The sequence below is a fragment of the Hyperolius riggenbachi genome, chromosome 2, assembly GCF_040937935.1.
Source record: "Hyperolius riggenbachi isolate aHypRig1 chromosome 2, aHypRig1.pri, whole genome shotgun sequence".
Classification (NCBI taxonomy): domain Eukaryota; kingdom Metazoa; phylum Chordata; class Amphibia; order Anura; family Hyperoliidae; genus Hyperolius; species Hyperolius riggenbachi.
The window spans coordinates 478,598,414-478,615,516 of NC_090647.1; the positions used below are offsets into that span (position 1 = coordinate 478,598,414).

The window sequence follows — 17,103 nt, forward strand, 5'->3', positions numbered from 1 at the left end:
TTCTGTATTTCACTGTGAGGCGATGTCATGAGGTGGAGGTCCCGTCTCTGACACAAATCTGCATCGGTCATTATGGGTCCAATGATTTGGATACATAATTTCAGCTCCACAAGACTGTATCCCTCTGTTTCAGCAGCTTCATCCTAGTGCAATTAAATGATTGTAAGTGGATAATTAAGAGTTCTTATAAAATACACTATAAGACCCATCAACTGAAACGGACCCTGCAACCCAATTCTGATTTAACCCTAACTCCAGTACTCAAGTGCACCTGAAGTGAAAAAAGTTAGATACTTACTTTAGTAGAGGATAGCCTCTGGAAAATCCAGAGGCATCCCTGTCGAGTACCAGTGAAATCACTGTCGGGAGACTTGGGTGCAGGATACAGCCGATATATGGCTTACCCTGCTTATGCACAAGTCCCGGCGGCGTTAAATTACTATTACCCCTCCAGGTCCACGTGGATGGTGGGGAATGATGTAATCCGGCTGCCAGCTATTGCAGGCGGGCGTATTACAGTTTTAAAAGTAACCTCAGCTTCTGACAGCTCCAAAGTTACTCACCATGCACCGCTATAGCCGTAATTCCTATTATGGTCTATGGTGGCGCCCAAGACTGAACCTGATAAGGGCTCTCCAGGCCACACTCCCGTCCGTGTACGAGCACAGACAATGATTGATTGCGCATTACCATGGAGCCGCTCATGCATGGCTTTTTCCTGTGAGCAGGTGCAGCTCCTACATAGGTCATTATTGCGCCTACGCAGTGAGTCAACATGCATACACAGTCAGGAACGCAGCTGGGAAGAAGAGAGGGTCCCAGCAAACAGCAGTGGGCTCAAAAAGGATTGGAGAAGCCTCTGTATAGTCTTCCCTCTACAGAGAATAGTAACTTTTTTTTTGGGGGGGGGGGGGGAGGGGGGAGGGTTTGGTAATTCCCCCACAGGTTTGCTTTAAAGCTGACCATATGCTAGTAAGCCAAGTACATACACTGGATTAAAGTTGCCCATTAATTACCATCTCAGCCAAGAATGCGGCATGCTGGATCTTTAGCGTTACCAATGCCCGACTGACACCCACCCTGCACTGCTGCAGCACACATTTTGGTTTGAACCACTGTTCCATTCAGTGTTAGTGAAAAGGATCAGTGTTGAAACACAAATATTAAAATCGATCCATGTGTGGCCCCGCCTCAACTCAAGTTTGTACCTGAGCTCATTTACACTTTCAGGGGCCCGTTTCCACTAAATACCAATTTGTATTGCAATTTCTTGCGTCAAAAACTGAAACCAATGCATGTCAATGGAGTAATTTCCATTGAATGTGAATTTTTGGGTGCGATGCAGAAAAATGATGGACTGCATACTGGAGATTCCTGCACCATGCATATGTTTCCCATGTACGGTTAGCAGCACACGAAAAGTCACGTTAAACGCAGAAAGCCGCATACAGAAAAACTTATCCGAAATGTAATACGCTAGTTCGGCTGCGTTTTGCGATCCGCTTGCGGCTGCGGATACGCTTGGGTAATGTATTTCAATGGGCTGGTGCACACCAGAACGGGAGACGTTTTGCAGAAACGCATACTCCCGGGGTGAGGCATTTTTTGGATTGTGGATGCAATTCTGCCTTAAAGGGAAGGTCCAAGCAAAAAAAAAAAAATGAGTTTACCTTACCTGGGGCTTCTAACAGCCCCATGTAGCCATCCTGTGCCCTCATAGTCACTCACTGCTGCTCCAGTCCCCCGCTGGCAGCTTTCTGACCTCGGAGGTCAGGGCCGCATTGTGTACATTTTTACGCATTCCCGCTAGTGCAGGAACATTAACATATACATTTTTACGCGTTAGTGGTGCAACGCATACATTTTTGTTCCTGCACTAGCTGGAATGCGTAAAAATGTATGCAATGCGGCCCTGACCTCCGAGGTCAGAAAGCTGCCAGCGGGGGACTGGAGCAGCAGTGAGTGACTACGAGGGCACAGGATGGCTACATGGGGCTGGTAGAAGCCCCAGGTAAGTGAAACTTTTTTTTTTTTGCTTGGACCTTCCCTTTAATGTTAAGTATAGGAAAACCGCTCTGAAAAACACCTGTTCAGAGCGGTTTTGCCGGCATTTTTGTTACAGAAGCTGTTCAGTAACAGCTTTACTGTAACAATATATGAAATCTACTACACCAAAACCGCTACACAAAACCGCAAAACGCTAGCTGAAACGCTACAGAAAAAGAAGAAAAAGCGTTTCAAAATCTGCTAGTATTTTCCGAATCTGCTAGCGGTTTTTGGTGTGCACCAGGCCTTAGAGAGAACCTGAAGTGAAAATAAGTCAAAATAACCATACACAGGTCATACTTCCCTCCTGTGTAGTCTACTCAATCTCATGCCATCGGAACGCATTGCACCCCTTCAATCAGCAGCAGCTAGACTCATCCATCTTTCCCATCGCTCTGCTTCCACTTCTCCCCTACGCGAAGCCCTACACTAGCTCCCTATCTGCTTCACGATCAGCTTTAAGATTCTGTGTCTTACCTACAAATCTGTGCACAAGACCTGACCAACCTACATTTCTGAGCTCGTCAACAGATCTATACCTGCTCGCCCCATCCGGCCCTCCAATGATCTCCACCTGACCTGCCCACACATTTCTCAATCCCATGTATGCCTACAAGACTTTTCAAGAGCTGCCCCCACCCTATGGAACTCCCTTCCACTCCCCCTCAGACTCGCTCCTTCCTTCAACACCTTCAAGCAAGCTCTCAAAACATTTCTTTAACTACCTAATGGCGGTGGCAGCCCCAGGACTGCCTAACACCGATTGGCGTCAAGTCCTGGAGCTGCAGTTTATTAGGGAACGTGTGCACGCATGCGTGATCATTCCCTGCCAGTTCACGGAGCTCCGCTCCGTGATCAGCCTGCTAGCCGCGATCGCAGCTAGCAGACTGTTGAGAGCCGATACGGGAAAGAATTCCCCTTTGTTTACATTAGTACAGCGCTACTATCTCCCGCAGCGCTGTCCGAGGGACACTCAGCTGTCCCTCATTGCGGCTCCTAATGCATGTCCTCTCATAGGCTGAGGCCTATGAGAGGCGGGGATAAACAACAAAAACCACAAAGATCACATCAGCGATCAGATACCTCCGGCAGAGTGTCCTATTACGGACACTAAAAGGAGGTCAGAGCCAGTTGTGTGCTAAGTTGCAGGGCTGTGCAGCAACCGGACCGAGCTGCAAAGCCCTGTATTGTGAAAAATGGCCTGGTCACTAGAGGTCATCAAGTGGTTAAAATGGCCTACCCCACATCTACTACTCTCAGTCAACCATCTTTTCCACAACCCTACCTTATGTGTCCCTCCCCCACCCTTTAGATTGTAAGCCTTCGGCAGCCCCCTCCCTTAGTGTGTTGTCCTTAATTTTGCTAACCCAGCAATGACACCCTTCTCTTGGACTAACTCAGACTTGGTTTGCTGGTATATTTCAGTTCTGACAAAATATTGTCAGAACTGAAAGGGATCACTGTAAGAAGAAAATGGTGAGCTTCTGAGAGAACTGACGGTGAGGTTAGTATGTAATATTCATTTGCATCTATGTCATGTGTTTATTTTAAAGTGGACCCAAATTAAAAATACAAGATTTCAGAGATAAAATCTATTTTCTAACTTATAATAATAATAAATAGCAGCCTTTTTTCAGCTGCATGATGACAAATATAAAATATTTTACAATTATTGGAGGAACCCCTCCATAAATGTCATATTGCCGGGACAGAATCCGGAAGTCTGATGGAGGAGTTAAAAAAACAAAACAGAGGCTGCTACTGATGATGTCACAGGGGAGGTGATCTCAGCTTGTGTGAGATTTCACATAGACGATGCCCCTGTGAGGGAGGGTAGCTGATGACAAACACACCCATGATCTAAAACCTCTTACTAAGCTCAGAAGTAATGGCTGCCACCTGTATAACCGTAGTTATGAAGAGAAGGGTGAAAAGCATGCACTGAAATGCTCATAGGCTTGAAGGAGTGTTTATCGTTGTATGTGTCGGAGTGGTGCAACTAAATATTTTGAATTATTAAAAAAAAATTTTGGTTTGGGTCCGCTTTAAATAGGTATGTGGAGGCTGCCAGTTATTTCCCTTCTAAAGGAGTCATCAGGCAAACTAAGTGTCCCCCGCACTATTTGCCCGGGGCCTCCTCCAGCCCATTACTGATGACACGTCCCACGCTGCAACTCCGCTCTCAGCCATTCGGCCCGGGATCCCCACCAGTGCAGAGGGTGACTTCCTCTACTGTGCCGCTGTCAATCAAGCTCACGTTGTCTGCTGTGTACTGCGCAGGTGCAGATCTACTACGCCTGCATAGTACATCGCGGGCAACGTGGACTTGATTGACAGCGGCGCTCGCGCACTAGAGGAAGTCACCCTCTGAACCGGGGGGGGGGGGGGGACCCCGGGCCGAACGGCTGAGAGGGGAGTTGCAGCGTGGGATGTGTCTTCTGCAATAGGCTGGAGGTGGCCAGGGTAAATAGAGCGGGGGACGCTTCATTTGCCTGACTCCTTTAAACAATACCAGTTGCCTGGCAGTCCTGCTGATATATTTGGCTGCAGTAGTGTCTGAATCACACCAGAAACAAGCATGCAGCTAATCTTGTCAGAAACACCTGATCTGCTTCATGCTTGTTCAGGGTCTATGGCTAAAAGTATTAGAGACAGAATCAGCAGGGCTGCCAGGCAACTGGTATTGCTTAAAAGGAAATAAATATGGCAGATTCTATGCCCTTCTCTACAGTTGTCCTTTAAAGTAAATTTTGAGTTGGGTAGTATTGGAGCTTGTACCGTTATATACCCCTAAGATGGTCATAAAACTAAAATTTCCCAGCTACAGCAACACTAGCATCAATGCTCTTTATTTCTGGAATAACAAACAGCTGCTGAGACATACACAGCTCTATTATGTTCTGTATGAATACACAAACATTTGAATTTACTTATAATGCAATTTTCTGCTACAAATGACGCAAATAATTGACCTGAGAAGGGCAACCACATTAACAGGGTCTTCCATAGTGCAATTACAGCGATGAGCAGCCAATAACTAATAAAGTGGATATGGGTAATGATCATTTAGCATGCCAGGCAGAGAACAGACACTAATTTTATAAGAATAGCACCATCTAACGTGGACTTATGACAAACCAAGACACCACCACTGATTATTTGAAGCACCTTATGCACTATGTAGAATCCTTTGCAGTGCGATTATTCTCCAGTCCCACTGCAACACTGCCAAAAAGTCAGTGAGGCAAACAGTACCATACAAGTATGCCTCACTTCCAATGTAAACACGCACGTCATGCTGTTGCGTTGGAACCTGCTGCGCCGCAATCAACGTAATAACCCCCATAGGACTGCCATTGCATTTGCATATTGCCAATGTGACGCACTGGCCTCAGTGAAAAAGGGCCCTAAAAATGTTTTTCAAAAGTTATCACATGGCTTCAATACCTAGCGAGTCTGGGCTTGGAAATATCCCAGGGTCATCCTATAGATTCTTAAAGGGAACCCGAGGTGAGAGGCAAGAATTGCAGCCTTCGTCGTGATTGCAGGGTTGTGATCGTCTTGCGAGAACCACCAGCGAGTTGTTACTAATAGGGAGGCCCAGAAGTATTTTTGAAAATGGGGCATAGCTAAACCACCTCTGTTTTTTGGTAATTGTAAGAGGTCCATAGCTATTCGTGGCCGCTTGCCCTCCCAAATAAATTTGAGAAGAATGGAGTCCAGTTTCTTAAAAAATATCTTAGTGGAAGCCAGATTGGAGACTGACGGAAGATATAAGTACATTTAGGTAAGTAAATCCTCTTTATCCGGGAGGCTGACATGTTTAGTTGCTTTTAAACAATGCACATTGCCTGGCTGTCCTGCTGATGCTCTGCCTCTAATGCTTTAAGCCATAGACCCTGAACAAGCATGCAGATCAGATTATGACAAATCTGAAAGATTAGCTGCATGCTTGTTTCATGTGTGTGATTTAGACCCCCTACTACTGACCAGAAAAAGATCAGCAGGACTTCCAGGCAACTGGTATTGTTTAAAAGGAAAATATGGCAGCTTCTATAGTTCTCACACCTCAGGTATGAGACCGTGCCCCCTGGATCCTCCCCTATTCGGCCCAGTAATTCATCTGGGTCAGGGAACACCCCCATCGTACTCCCATGGCTGCACGAGTATAGTAGTTAATTTGTCTTTTTCACAAAACACAATCATTCAATACAATATAAGAATATTACAAAAATACTTATTGCCAATAATAGGGCGTAATTTACAACGTGTGTACATAATTTCAAGACTTTGGATTGTGTACAAAAATCATCCAACTCCGGGTGCCCAAAATTGCCCCGACTCCACAGTCCTGCATAATTTGGCAATATGCGCATTTTTATATTGGATTCAATAAAGGTTTTTATGTGAAGAAGATAGACAATCGCCTACTCTGTTCATAATTGACTCATGATTTTCTAAATAATTTCCCCTGAAAAATCCAGGAGACCACATATAAGATATATAACAGTGGAATGAGCAAACACCCTCTTTTGTTTGACTTGGAAATATTGCATAACTTGCAGATCTAGGACTAGGCGGTGCAGCCGCAATTGCCTGTATAAACGCCTTCTGTGTCCTAAAACAAAAGTACAAGCAGAGTGTAGCACCAGGATAAACAATTCTGACCTGCTGTGAGAAGCCTTTCTGCAAGGGCTGCACCCAGGATGACAGAGACAGGCACAGCTGCAGCACTATTTCTGGAAATCAAAATAACAGCCGAGACCCACACAGGCCTGACTGCATACCACTATCAAAGCATGTGCCAGTGTGGGAAGCGCAGAAAATAGGAGACAATAGCATAGCTCAGGCTCCAAACTCACAGCTTTATGAAGAGCAGCTCTTACTAGTTTACTTCATACACATTCTAAAGGCATTGCACAATCCCGTTTCCTAGAAATGCCATATTTTAGAAGAGCGATCATGGGGACATGTGTGACTGGGCTGTCATGGGAGCACCCCAGGCCTGACACGCCATTGTTTTGACTCAGAAGAGTTCTCTCATGTTTGCTATGGAATTCTTCACCACACGAGTTGTGGAATGGTAGCTGCCGTGACAGCCTTATCACACAGGTTTTCTGCATCCTCAAGCTTCAACAAAATGTTGACATTCTGCTAAATAAAAAGTGCAGAGCTGGCACAGAGGGGGACACTAGAGGAACAGGGGACAGATATGACACAGCAGGGTTCTCCCCATGCTCTTTTAGCTGGGCGCTCCACCCGGCTAGTTTTGGTGAGCACCCGGCTGTCATCACTCACCTCCTCCTCTGCTGTAAGCAGAATTGTGCAGAGAAGCACAATTCTGCTTACAGCAATTCTGCTTACCACCCGGCTACTTTTTCAAGCCACCCGGCTGGAAAAAAATTTCTGGGGAGAACACTGCACAGTGTTGACTTATGGACAGATTCAAGTTCAAGGGAACCTAAACTGAGAAGGATATGAATTTTTCCTTTTAAAATAATACCAGTTACCTGACTCTCCTGCTGATCCTGTGTATCTAATACTTTCAGCCACAGCCCCTCAACAAGCAAGCAGATCAGGTGCTCTGACTGAAGTCAGACTGGATTAGCTGCATGCTTGTTCCAGGTGTGAGATCCAGATACTACTGCAGCAAATTGATCAGCAGAAGAGTCAGGAAACTGGTATTGTTTAAAAGGAAACATCCATATCCCTCTCAGTTTAGGTTCCCTTTAAGAATGAACTTCCAGACCCTATTTTGTTTGTTAACCAGGGACTACCTGTACTGCAGACAGAGCCTACACTAGGAGTGGAGAAGTTATCATACTGGAACGAGAAAAAATTATTTACAAGTCAGTTCCATTGACAACATTCACCATTTACTAACAGATCACAAAACGCAGGGTACAGTAATACTAAGGGAAACGGCAGCAGCCATTTCCATTGGTGAGATCCAACTGTCTTGTGATTTTGGCCTGAGCGCAATAGTCATCCTGCCATGTTTTGTATGCGATTGAGCACTACTATACTGAGTATAGTAGCTCAATCGTATTAGTGGAAATTGGTCTCTAGCTGGACTGTAGTGGAACACTGATAACAAATTATGGTTGTAATCAGGGCTGTGAAGTCGGAGTCGGATGATGAATGATTTTTGTACTAACTCCACAGCCCTGGTAAGTATTAGACTAATGCTGAATACACACGGTTCGTTCCCGCTTCGAATGCGCCGCTCGATTCCTGACGAATCGATTATTCCCCAACATTTCTGAGCGCATTTCGATGATTTTTAGGTCGATTGTCATGTAAAGTATGGCAAATCGACCTAACGTTCCATCGAACCGCGATTCAGACACGTCAGAAATAAACGAATCGATGGGAATCGAGCGGTGCATCGACGGGAATCGAGCGTGGGAACGAACCGTGTGTATCCAGCATAAGGAGTTGGAGCAGGAGCAATTTTGGGTACCTGGAGTCAGAGGTTTCTAAAGCTGAAGACTAAGTCGGATGATTTTTGTATTGACTCCACAGCCCTGGTTGTAATACCGGAATGTTTACATATACAGCCAATTTTATTCGGACAATTTAACCATTTCCATGTACTATAGTATGAGGTCCAACAGATTTTGACTATCATGAAGAGATTCTGTCGGTATCCTCTCATGCATAATTCTACATCAACTCAGAATTTCCTGCATCTCATTGATCATCCCTAGATTCCAGGAAACTACAGATTGAGTTAGACAACAGATATAACATTTATCTCAACAGTTTTAATTTTACTTTGGGCTCATTCTCACTATGTGCGCTGCTGTCAGTCGTGACGCACTGCACATAGCATGTGATCCGCATGGTACCATGACAATTCACACAATTTGCCATTGAGTTCTATTGTGTTGCGACCGCCAACATCTGTATAATAATGCACTGCGGCATGCATGCCGTGCATAAGGATCACATGCACAAAATCGCACTCCTGCATGCATTGTGTGGGGTGAAAGAACCCTTCAGGTTTGCGTTATCAGCTATGTATTAAAAGGTCTATTTATTCTTCCTTACATTTGAATAACAGCCATATAAAAGGTTTACATTTAACCTTTGCAGCATAACTGAACATAACAGGGTAGAGCTGGTTTTTCATGTCACAAAGGTTTCTACAGTATAATGGCAGCCTGCTCAGGCCCTGTCACACAGCAGTTATGTGTTACATTAGCACTATGTTCCTTATCATGGAATTCTGTCATCAATGAGATCTTAGTACCACTGTGTCCAGCTCTGTGATGCTATGGTGATCATCAGTGAGATCTTACTATCACTGTGTCCAGCTCTGTGATGCTATGGTGATCATCAGTGAGATCTTACTATCACTGTATCCAGCTCTGTGATACTATGGTGATCATCAGTGAGGTCTTACTATCACTGTGTCCAGCTCTGTGATGCTATGGTGATCATCAGTGAGGTCTTACTATTACTGTGTCCAGTTCTGTGATGCTATGGTGATCATCAGTGAGGTCTTACTATTACTGTGTCCAGTTCTGTGATGCTATGGTGATCATCAGTGAGGTCTTACTATTACTGTGTCCAGTTCTGTGATGCTATGGTGATCATCAGTGAGATCTTACTATCACTGTATCCAGCTCTGTGATACTATGGTGATCATCAGTGAGGTCTTACTATCACTGTATCCAGCTCTGTGATACTATGGTGATCATCAGTGAGGTCTTACTATCACTGTATCCAGCTCTGTGATACTATGGTGATCATCAGTGAGGTCTTACTATGCGTACGAGAGAGAACGGCGCCGGAGACTTGGGCGCAGGACACAGCCAGTATATGGCTAATCCTGCTGCCGCACAAGTCCGGGCCGTGTTAATTACTATTCCCCCTCCAGGCCGACATGGATAGTGGGGGAATGAAATAATTCGGCTTCCAGCAATAGCTGGAAGCCGAATTATTGTTTTAAAAGCAACTTCAGATCCGTCTTCTGACGGCGCTGAAGTTACTCCATGTGCCTGCGATAGCCGTAGTTCCTATTACGGCCTATGGTGGCGCCGGCTGCGCCCAAGTCTCCTGCGCTGCTACGCCCAAGTCTCCAGCGCTGGATTTACCGTGTTCGCTTACTATTACTGTGTCCAGTTCTGTGATGCTATGGTGATCATCAGTGAGATCTTACTATCACTGTATCCAGCTCTGTGATACTATGGTGATCATCAGTGAGGTCTTACTATCACTGTATCCAGCTCTGTGATACTATGGTGATCATCAGTGAGGTCTTACTATCACTGTGTCCAGTTCTGTGATGCTATGGTGATCATCAGTGAGATCTTAAGGCGCATACACACGCCTGATTCCTTCAAACGACGGGTCGTCAGACCCGCCCATGGGGCGGCCATTCTACCAAAAGTTTCCCTGCCGAGTGGATCAGTCAAAACCAGCCTCCCGACAGACTGTACACACAGGAAAATTGTCGGCAGAACAGCCGCAGGTGGGTCTGACGACTGGTTGTTTGAAGGAATCAGGCGTGTGTACGCACCTTTACTATCACTGTGTCCAGCTCTGTAATGCTATAGTGATATGTTGATAAACCAGCTCAGCTGTCTGGAAAATAAAAATATCTTTTGGGCAAGTACTTTGCTGTGGTTGTGAATGCTTCATATCCAGGTACAGGTCAACCACTGTCCCCAAATTCTGGAGGACAGTCTTAAGGTACCCATAGATCTGGCGATTATGGGCAGATTCGACAAAGACAAATTTATATCTAATGGAATCTGATTAGAGATAAATTTGTTTTTTTGTTGATTCTGCCCATACACTACAGGCTGATTCCGATCAGAGTTTAGCATGAAATCTTCAGGGAATCGGTCCACACCACCGCTGCCCCCAACGTATAATGTATACAGTGGCTTGCAAAAGTATTCGCCCCCTTGAAGGTTTCCACAACAATTAAAATGAAAAGACTACCACAAAGACTGAATCTTCACAAACAGGGCTGCTCAAATCCGGAACCGGGTGACATCCGGATAGTTGGCACCTCCCACGATGCGCTCCACGCGCATCACGTGATTACAAACACTTCCTCCAACCCGTGACCGCCACTTGGACCGCATCGTGGGAGGTGCCGAGGGACGGACGAAGAAGACGTCAGGCAGGTAAGACTGACCCCCTCGCCCAGCCCACACAGGTTTACTGGGAGATATCTGGATAGATCTATCCAGATGTGTACCAGTTCCGGAGTTGAGCAGCCGTTTACAAATCAAATGACGCAGCACAGTATATTAAGCTTAAAGTAGACCTGAACTCTTGCACAGGACAGAAAGAAACCAGAGAAATGCACCACGTATGTATTTAGAAAGTTTAGCCTAATTCCCCCACATCCGTTACTAATCACAAATTAGAATTTGATCACTCAGCTGTGTTAACCCATGTTAACAATAGATCTGCTTCCATTAAAAAAGGAAGTAGACACGCTGCAAATTTATTGCAGATTTGTAACAGTTGTAACAAAGAAGTGTTTTGTTTTTTTAAAGGTTATTATGTTGTTGGGTATCTTTTAGCGCAGAGAGAATGTTCTGAGTTCAGGTCCACTTTAACAATTAAAGCATTTACACAATCTTATCAGCCACACAAGAAATATATACCCAGCCCCCGAATTTATATGAAGCAAGCAAAGTTTACACTGAATCTCTGACCAGTGATGGAATAAGAATTTTCAACATCTATGCACACTGATAACCAGATCATTACGGTAATTTCGATTATTCTGTTTACATCTGTACCACGGATGATGGTCATCATTCACAACAGCCTGATAAGTGCTGCTGATCTATTCAGGCATCAGTCCCTAATGCTAGGTACACATCATACAATTACCTGCCAGATGGACGGGTCAAACAGACTATCTTTAACATATTCGATCAGCTCTTCACCAATCGGATTGATTTTGTGATCACTACTGCACAAAAATCCATCCAGTTATCGATCAGGAGCTGATCAGACATGTCAGAAATAGTAGTTTCGACCAGTTAATCTGCTGAGTAATTTAATGGTGTGTACATGAAAGAATGGAAATGAAGGCCGGAACTGCTGCTGATGGCTTTAATTCAAATGCTTGTGATTAAGAACAGGCATATATAACATGTCCATTAGTGCTCCAGGCAAACAAGTAAACATGCACATACCAGGCTGTGGTGAAATGAAGGGTTTCCGAGAGTGCAGGGGCACTGAACAGCCTAAGGCCTGGAATCCACTGGAGCAGGGGGGGTTTTATAGCATTTAGGGGGCGCTTCCAATCGTTAGCGATTTCCCTAAACGCTCTGCCAATGTAAATGGATGGCACAGATTCCACTAGAGCGATTAAGATAAAGAAAATCACAATCGCAGGACATGAAACATTTTGAGAGCGTTTCCATTCTAATGAATTGTATAGGAGCAGGGAAATTGCTCCCAAAATCGCTTGCAAAACGCTATCACAAATCACCAGCAATAGCGTTTTGCGCTTTCTAGTGGGTCCCAAGCCTAAGGCCACCAGACCCCGATCTTCCTTCAGGCGGTGCAGTGCCAACGCTTTTTTTTCTACTTCAAATTAATGGTGTGTACCTGGCATAAAAGCTATTTTTACCTAAAGGAACACTTAGCACACACCAAGCACTTTTCCCATCAGATCAACAGGAAATTTCCATCATACCTGATCTGCATCCGATCGAGAAAGGGATCGATTTTGAGATTAGTACTGCACAAAAACAATCCCTTTCTCTATTTGAAGCCGATCAGATATGCTGGAAATTTGAAGAACTTGGGGTTCCAATGGAAATATCAAATGAACAACAGATTTCCCCGTATCGGGCAACATGAATAATGTAGCAGAACGACAAGTGCCAGATAGTGGGTATTTTCTATCTAGAGGCTTCCAGCTACTTTAAGTATTTAAATTTAACTTTTTTTCTCCTTGCAGGTTTGGGTAAAAAAAGTTTACCTAAAGGCAAATATGGATAAAAAGAGATACTTACCTCAGCAGAGGGAAGGCTCTGGACAATCCAGAGGCTCCCCCCATCCCCCTCAAGCACTCTGAGCCAGCGTTGGAACTTTTTGAACCTTTTCAACAAAAGCTTGTCCAAAAGGTTCATGAACAGGCACAGGCGTACTGACTGGCCACGTCTGCGCAGTAGCAGGGAGGAAGAAGCAGTGCACCAGCGGCTTTGTGCTACTGTGCAGGCACAGGCCATACGTGCAGCGGTGCTCATTCGGGCACAGGAGCAGAGCAGGGTGAGCCGAATGTTGGCGCCCAGGTTAGGCACTACCAGACTCCTCTGAAGGATCCAGAGGGTTCCCCCTACTAAGGAATGTATATAACCTTTTTTGTTTTCAAAGGTCACAGGTTTTGCTAAGTTCCAGTAAATACTTCACACTGGGGCTTCTAGCTCTGGCCTCCCACTGCAATCTTCAATGAGAGGTTAAAGATTCCATCTTGCATGAAAATTTTCATGCAAACTATATTCAGCGTGGTACTGGGTCATAAAATGCATTTCCAAATTCCATGTTCCATGTAATTGGCATGCAAGCCATAATTACAAGCACCCCATTGACCATATCTAGTCTCCATCACTTTTTGAAGGTTCACTGCTGCATCATCTCAGCATCTCCATGCCCAAGAAAAGTGTGGTGGCATCAGCAAGCAATGAAACGGGATAGATAGTAATGTGGGTGTGGCAGGTCATGGGAATTCTGAGATGCACAAAGGCAGAGCAGAAAGTGACAGAGGTAGCTTCAAGTATTTGGGGTTGTCCAGCAGAACAGTTTGTGAAGGACCCTCTGTGAGCATAGGATGAGGGCGGCAGATTAAGATATAGTGTTAGGTGACTTGGGAGAGAGATGGTTAGTTAAAAAAATAAAAATAAATAAAAGGACTGTGGAAATGATCTTTGATTCACTGGGAAAACAATAATGGTCTATTCCTTATTCAAAACTTGCAGGGGTAAAATCAATATAAGAAAGTAAAACATAGAAATAGTGCAAAAAAAAGTGCATGAAAGCAATGTAGCAGCAAGTATTCCTGAATGAGCTGCAGTGCAGGAAGAGGGGTTCTCTGCTCACAGCTCTGGTGTATGCAGCGCCTGCAGCCAGGGGACCCGGTGTACCAACTCTGCAACTCACTGACAGGTGAGACAGCACAGGCAGCATGCGCTGGCCGGGGAACTACAAGTCCCACGTGCGCAGCCACTACAGCCCTCCCCCGGCGGTGCCGCACTTGGTGCAGTCCGGACACGCTCAGGTAAAGGTTGCCCACCCCGCACACACAGTCACACACCGGCTCCACATGTCAGTCAGCCTCTCTGCACACGTGAGTGCTCACCATTATTCCCGGGCCCCGGCCAGTGTGCCCCCAACTCCCCGGCATCTCACCTGACTGCAGCTCACTCTGTGGCTCCACACACCGGGGACTCCAAAACTCTTTTTCCCTGGGACGGTCCCGGCCTGTCAGTAACACGCATGCGCGTCCTGGGCGTGTTCAGGAGTGCTGGAGGCGTGGCTGTCGTGTGACCCTGGTGTCAATCAGTGAGAGTGCAATGCTGGGAGAGGCAGAGAGGGAGTCTGTGTATACAGCCTGCATATCACACATGGATTCCCACACATGCTGCTGCACGAATCACAGAACAGTGGGATATTGGCATGTGCTTACTCTGGATGTACTCACACTCACCTTATTAACCTAAAACTTCTGCCAAGTTCCAGAAGGGAAAATAGTTTCCTTATCTCGTAATCAGGCACCGTACAGTACAGGATTCACTCAGTGAGCTGCATGTTAACGCTGAAAGAACTATTGTGTTTTATTATACATAACGTTTTAGTGTCTGTATGCTAGGTACACACCATACAATATTTTGTTAGATATACCTGCTAGATCAATTATTTCCTACATGTCCGATCTGCATTTCAATCCATTTTACGATTTTTTTTAAAATCAGTTTTTAATTTTTTTTTTTATTGATTTTCATACAACTAAATGGAAATCGATTGAAAAAAACAGTGTTGGGAATATACCATTAGATAGACAGTTCGATAGATAATTTCCGACAGGTCCCAGGGCCGGGCCGAGGCATAGGCTGGAGAGGCTCCAGCCTCAGGGCGCAGTGTAGGAGGGGCGCACAATTCATTCAGTTGTCATTCCTAATTGTGTATGAAGCAGAAAGAAATAAGAAAAGGGGATACATGGCAGTGACTGCAAGCCAGATAACTAGAGATTAAGGTGTTGGGGAGGTTGTGGGCGCTGTGGCGCCTCTTAGTCTAATAGCAATCAGTGTGTGACGGCTGGGGTGGGAGGGATGGAGGGGCGCACTTTGGTGTCTCAGCCTTGGGTGCTGGAAGACCTTGTCCCGGCTCTGACAGGTCCAATCTTATTTTCGATCGTTTTTCTGATTGATTTCTCATAGAAGTGAATGGAAATCGATCAGAAAAACGATCTGAAAAATTGGACAGTAATGCTGGGAATACACAATGAGATTTTTCAGTCGATTTACTGTCCGATCTTATTTCCTGATCGATTTTCTTATCAATTTCCATTCACTTCTATGAGAAATCAATCAGCAAGTGCTCGAAAATAAGATTGGACATGTCAGAAATTATCTATCGAACCATCTATCTACTGAAAAATCTCTTTGTGTATTCTCAGCATTAAAACGATCGGAAAATCAATCGAAATTCAGATCGGACATGTAAATAATCGATCTGGCAGCTAAACGTGCCAGAAAGTTGTATGGTGTGTATCTAGTATTACTTCCAAGGCCAGGCAGAGGCAAAAGAGGCTACAGCCTCAGGGTGCAGTGTAGGAGGGGGCGCACAACTCACTCATCCTCCCCTATTGTGTTTGAAGCAGAGAGAAATAAGAAAAGAGGATGCATGGCAGTGACTTCAAGCCAGATAACTAGAGATTAAGGTGTTGGGGGGGGGGGGGGCTGGGGAGCCTCTTAAGGTACATACACACGTCGGATTTTTCCAAACGACTGGTCATTTGGAAAAATCCGACGTGTGTGCGCACCTTAACTCTAATAGCAATCAGTGTGGGAGGGATGGAGCGGCGCGCTTTGATGTCTCAGCCTTGGGTGCTGGAGGACCTTGTCCTGGCTCTGATTACTTCCTCGTATTTAAAAACAACAGGACAACAGACAGTATAATCATAACAGCTGGGGAAGGTATGTACATATATACGTGTGCGTGCGTGCGTGCGTGCGTGCGTGTGTGTGTTCAACTGATATGATTGTTTGAAGTTTGTAGGCTCTTCTTCCCCCAAGTCCCTGACCAGACCCTGCCACCAGCAGAACAACATGATCTCAGCATTGCTGGATTAGTGTTCTCCTGCACCGTACTGAGACAGTTCATACACAGGGGCATAACTACAGATCATGGGCCTCCCCAGCAAAACTTTGATGGGGCCCCCTAAAGTTCACTCCCTTTTCCTGGGTGACCCTCAAGCCAAATATTCACCTCGCGACCCAGGAAGATGGATCCCAGCGACATCCCACGACGACTATCGCTCCCCGATACATCTTCCTGCAAGAACTATTACTTCTGACACATGAAATGCAAGCAGTGCTTCACCATAAAATAATGGTAATGCAGCAATCTTTCACCATAAAATAATCGTAACACCCAAGGCAGGCTCTTACATAATCCTCATTCAATTTTAAAACAATTCGCCAGCTACTACCAAGACCTGTATAATGGCTCCACCACCGATAAGAAATTGATTCCGGCCCCAACTATTTTAGAATACCTCTCTCAAATTAATATCCCTAAATTGGAGGCCACCCATGTGGCTAACCTTAGCACAGCTGTGACACCTGACGAGGTACTCAAAGCTATTAAGACTCTCAAAACATCCAAGGCCCCTGGTCCGGATGGATATTCCCCCTAGTATTATAAAACACACAAAAAAATTTTAGCCCCAGAATTGGCCACTCTCATGAATAGACTTATGCTCGGAGAGGAAGAATTACCGCCTGAAATGCTCAAAGCTATAATAGTGGTAATTCCAAAACCGGGCAGGGACCCGGCTGGGGTCAAAAATTA

General features: G+C 45.2%; 1 protein-coding gene across 2 annotated transcripts in view; it reads right to left on the minus strand.

Moving 5' to 3' along the window:
* Positions 1 to 14,521, minus strand: part of MYO1C (myosin IC) — a 236,580-nt gene extending 222,059 nt beyond the window's left edge. The window contains exon 1 of one of the 2 annotated variants that reach the window (XM_068270286.1): positions 14,440 to 14,521. Coding sequence is in view for 1 of the 2 variants with exons in the window: in XM_068270282.1 (XP_068126383.1) it covers positions 14,390 to 14,434 (45 nt within the window). In the remaining variant the exon portion in view is untranslated. Of the gene's footprint in view, positions 1 to 14,389 lie in introns of both variants that reach the window. The other variant, XM_068270282.1, reaches the window with a different exon arrangement.
* Between the last annotated feature and the right edge of the window lie 2,582 nt (positions 14,522 to 17,103).